Source organism: Notolabrus celidotus, unplaced genomic scaffold (assembly GCF_009762535.1).
Source record: "Notolabrus celidotus isolate fNotCel1 unplaced genomic scaffold, fNotCel1.pri scaffold_382_arrow_ctg1, whole genome shotgun sequence".
NCBI classification, from domain to species: domain Eukaryota; kingdom Metazoa; phylum Chordata; class Actinopteri; order Labriformes; family Labridae; genus Notolabrus; species Notolabrus celidotus.
This window is the reverse complement of record NW_023260204.1, coordinates 26,992-31,689: the sequence shown is the minus strand read 5'-3', so window position 1 is coordinate 31,689 and position 4,698 is coordinate 26,992. Positions and strand designations below refer to the sequence as shown.

Genomic DNA, 4,698 nt, shown 5'->3' with positions numbered 1-4,698 from the left:
CAAGAGAATCAAAATACAGTCACAGAGGCAGGCTGAATTATTTAACTTCAGATATTACACAAAGTGTTAAAGGAGTGTTGATGATTTGAACTCTTGGTATAACCCTGATACTGATATCTGATCCACTACATGAATTATTTAAAGAGTGAAGATGTTCTAAAAGACTAAAATGTAACTAACAAGCGGGTGACGTCACATGGACTACCTTTGCCCCCCCCACCTGTCACATCTAGTGAGCTGTGCTTTAATGATGCCCGTGGCTCAGCTGCCCATCTGTCCCCGTCTGTCTTCATGCTCGGGTTGCGCGGGTCATGATGTAACTCATCAGTAGAGCGTGAATCCTGGACGACAGATGACGGCGTGTTTTTAAACAGATTTTAGTGTTGAATTGAGTTTTTAATGATCTAAATACATCCAGTAAGCTACACTTTGCACAGTCTTAATGTTAGCTGTATGTGTCTGAAAGTGTTCCAGGTTGAAATCCTGCAGAGTACGAGGAGTTTGGATCAAACTGCAAACATTCTGCATCCTTCTTCTCTTTTAATGAAACCTCTCAGGAAAGAAAAATGGCTTCTGGACATGCCAGGGAGCAGAATTCAAACCACATGTCACTGTAAAGATGGTGACGCAGATCTCAGATGGTCTGAGTGTCCTGGTGTCAGGTCTCAGGTCTGAGTCTGACACCTGATGGTCCTGATCTAGGATTTATTGATCCCATCTTACGTCATAGCTTCTGCTCATTTCAGAGAAACCTCAGGACGACAAGAAGGACTCGTTCTTTGAGAAACTGGCCGCTCAGGTGATCAAAAACCTGCAGGTGAAGATCAGCAGGATCCACCTGCGCTACGAGGACAACGTGAGTTCTGGTTCAGGTTCAGGTTCAGGATCCAGTCCTGTGTTTGTCGTCTCACCTGCATCAGGAGGTGAGGGTTCACCTGTAAACGTGTCTGTCTGTTTCAGCTGTCAGACCCAGAGCACCCACTGTCTGTGGGAGTCACACTGTCTGAGCTCAGCCTGCAGGTAACACACACACACACACACACACACACACACACACACACACACACACACACACACACACAGATGTCTGAGTGTTGGTTTGTATTTCTCAGACAACAGATGAAAACTGGAAGGCGTGCATCCTGAACGAAGCAGCAAAGATCATCTATAAGGTGAGAGACGCTCCGCTCATCCTCAATCTTCTGTCACCTCGTTAAGACAAACCCTGCTCTCTGATTGGTTCATATCAGAGTCAGTAAACACAGTCAAACTTTAGGACTAAAGCTTATTTCCCCGATGTGACTCGTTTTCAGCTCGGGCGTCTGGAGAGTCTCTGCGCCTACTGGAACGTCAACAGCCCCATCTTCTACAAAGGATCATGGGAAGACATCGTGGTGAGTCGCCGAGGCTTTGTCTCTCTTGCTGGACTTTTACAAACCCGTCAGGTGTGCAACATAAAGTTTAAAGAGGTTGTTCCACCTCCCTCGTCCCCAAAACACAGCCTGAGCCGAAGTCAACAATCAGATAAACAAAGAGAGAAATGCAAAAGAAAAAAGTGAAATAAAACCTCAGGGTGAACTTCAAACTCTTACATACCCTGAACACAAGAAACCTGGGGGGTCGCTAAATACGTTCCATAAACAAAAACACTTTTTAAACTTTCATATTTTATTCAGAATTATCTGATTAGAGTTAGGATTAGGGTTAGGGTTAGGATTAGGGTTAGGGTTAGGGTTAGGGTTGGATTAGGGTTAGGGTTTGGATTAGGGTTAGGGTTGGATTAGGGTTAGGGTTTGGATTAGGGTTAGGGTTGGATTAGGGTTAGGGTTAGGGTTGGATTAGGGTTAGGGTTAGGGTTAGGGTTAGGATTAGGGTTTGGATTAGGGTTAGGGTTAGGGTTAGGGTTAGGGTTAGGGTTTGGATTAGGGTTAGGGTTAGGGTTAGGGTTAGGGTTTGGATTAGGGTTAGGGTTAGGGTTAGGGTTGGGTTAGGGTTAGGGTTAGGGGTTAGGGTTAGGGTTAGGGTTAGGGTTAGGGGTTAGGGTTAGGGTTAGGGTTAGGGTTAGGGTTAGGATTAGGGTTGGGTTAGGGTTAGGGTTAGGGTTATTACGACCATAACCGAACTAGAACCGAACTAGAACCGAAAAAATAAAAGAGAATAGCTGTTAAATTGTAAATAAAAACATGCAGATATATTGTTTTTAATCTGTTTTCCACCTCTGAAGTGACTAAACCAGATTAATGATGGTATCAGAGGCAGCAGGTTCATTTACAGCAGCACAGGAAACACAAACATGTTTCTACAGACCAGCTACATTAAGGATCTTAGATCTTTATTTTTCATCTATTTTCTCTGTTTTTGGAGTTTCCTTTTTAGTAAGGAACATTTAACCCCCTGGAGGGACAGTGGGGGGTCGCCAGTGCTAGCCCTGAACTGAACTTAACTCCCTGACTTACCAAAAACAGGAGAAGATGTGTCCAAAAGAAAAAGGTTTAGGGTTAGGGATCAGAAAATGCTAATCTGGAGTGGAGACGCCCAGACCCTCCAGGAACCAGGTCTCTCTTTGATTGGAGGATGCTGAGACCCGACCAATCAGAGGGTCTCCCTTCCAACCACTGATTCATGACAAAGATCCTCACATCTATTCTTCCTTATATCTCATTAATGTTTTTACAAGCAAACTCAAGACCGAGCATTTTAGTCTCCCTTTAGTTTTATTCTTCTAACATTTTTATTTCACCTTACTTTATTTATTTATTTATTTATTTATTTATTTATTATCTAGTTCAAATTGTAGTCACTTTTTATTTATTTTATTTTATTGTGTTTATTTATTTTAAGTATAGCATCTTATTTTCTTTTAATGGTTTAATATTTTAGTGTTAATTTTATTTTTGGTGAGTTTAATTTCCTGTTCCAACTTATTTATCCTCATTAAGATATCATGAGAGCGTTTCCTCAGTTCGTTCAGAAACTCCTTTTTAATTTTTAATTTTTAGAATTTTTAAATTTTCAAATTTTTAAATTTTTAAATTTAAAATTTTAAAATTTTTAAATTATTATCTATTAATTTTTTTTTAATTTTTTAATTATTTAGTTATTACATTTTTTAAATTTTAAAATTATTTAGTTATTACATTTTTTTAATTTTTAAATTTAAAATTTTTAAATTTTCAAATTTTTAAATTATTATCTATTAATTTTTTTAAAATTTTTAAATTATTTAGTTATTACATTTTTAAAATTTTAAAATTATTTAGTTATTTCAATTTTTTAATTATTAAATTTAAAATTACATTTTTTAAAAATGTTAAATTGTAGTTTTTCAGTCCACTCACAGAGCCCCGTCCCACCTCCTCCACAATCTCACTCCTTCAGACTCCAACCTCTCTCAGTTCCAAGCACCGAACCTGAGGGGTCAGACCTTCTCCAAAGCCGCCCCCCCTACCTGTCCTGCTGTTTCATCCTTTATTTAAACTTTTCTTCAGGGTCTTTGACTTCTTCCCTCTCTCTCCTCTTCCCTCAGAATCAGCTGAAGTGTGGGATCAGCAGTAAGGATCAGGAGCTCCCTCATTATCAGTACAGTAAGTTCACATCTTAAGAGCTTAAACTGCAGATTGTTAGTTTACAGGAGGAACTTTAAATCAAGTTTCAGTCTTGTTTTGTTGACTCTTCCTGTTGAGACCGTTTGACCCTCACAGGAACCCGTACTGTCATCACCACCTCCTCTCCACTGATTGGCTGCTTTCTTTGTTTGTAGTGTTCAAGCCGATCTTTGCTTCGGCTAAAATGTGCATCAACCCGAACGCTGAGCAGGAGCTGAAGACTCCGAAAGCTAAGCTGCACATGGAGGTCCAGAACATCGCCATCGAGATGACCAAACCTCAGGTACGCTCAGGTAGACTCTGCAGGAGATCTCGCTGCGGCACTATGAACACTCTGCAGGTGTTAACGTGTCGCTCTGGTCCTCTGCAGTACCTGTCCATGGTGGAGGTGCTGGAGTCTGTAGACTGCATGTTCAAGAACGCCCCCTACAGGAAATTCAGACCTGAAGTTCCAGTCCACAACAACTCCAGACTCTGGTGAGTTCAACGTGTACGATACTCTGCACAGAGAAGGGTGAGGTGAGGGTTAGGGTTAGGGTTAGGGTTAGGATTAGGGTTAGGGTTAGGGTTAGGATTAGGGTTAGGGTTAGGATTAGGATTAGGATTAGGGTTAGAGTTAGGGTTAGGGTTAGGTTTAGGGTTAGGGTTAGGATTAGGATTAGGGTTAGGGTTAGGGTTAGGGTTAGGATTAGGATTAGGGTTACAGTTAGGGTTAGGGTTAGGATTAGGGTTAGGGTTAGGATTAGGGTTAGGGTTAGGGTTAGGATTAGGGTTAGGATTAGGGTTAGGATTAGGATTAGGGTTAGAGTTAGGGTTAGGGTTAGGTTTAGGGTTAGGGTTAGGATTAGGATTAGGGTTAGGGTTAGGGTTAGGGTTAGGATTAGGATTAGGGTTACAGTTAGGGTTAGGGTTAGGATTAGGGTTAGGGTTAGGATTAGGGTTAGGGTTAGGGTTAGGATTAGGGTTAGGGTTAGGGTTAGGGTTAGGATTAGGGTTAGGATTAGGATTAGGGTTAGAGTTAGGGTTAGGGTTAGGTTTAGGGTTAGGGTTAGGATTAGGATTAGGGTTAGGGTTAGGGTTAGGGTTAGGATTA

At 41.0% G+C, this 4,698-nt stretch overlaps 1 protein-coding gene across 1 annotated transcript in view; it reads left to right on the top strand.

Moving 5' to 3' along the window:
• Positions 1-730: 730 nt before the first annotated feature.
• The window catches only part of LOC117809727 (vacuolar protein sorting-associated protein 13C-like), a gene marked incomplete at both ends in the record, with an annotated part of 30,814 nt that continues 26,846 nt past the window's right edge, over positions 731-4,698 (top strand). The window contains 7 exons of the mRNA XM_034679196.1: positions 731-856; positions 961-1,020; positions 1,113-1,172; positions 1,314-1,394; positions 3,527-3,584; positions 3,761-3,888; positions 3,976-4,082. Coding sequence (XP_034535087.1) covers positions 731-856; positions 961-1,020; positions 1,113-1,172; positions 1,314-1,394; positions 3,527-3,584; positions 3,761-3,888; positions 3,976-4,082 — 620 coding nt within the window. The remainder of the gene's footprint in view (positions 857-960; positions 1,021-1,112; positions 1,173-1,313; positions 1,395-3,526; positions 3,585-3,760; positions 3,889-3,975; positions 4,083-4,698) is intronic.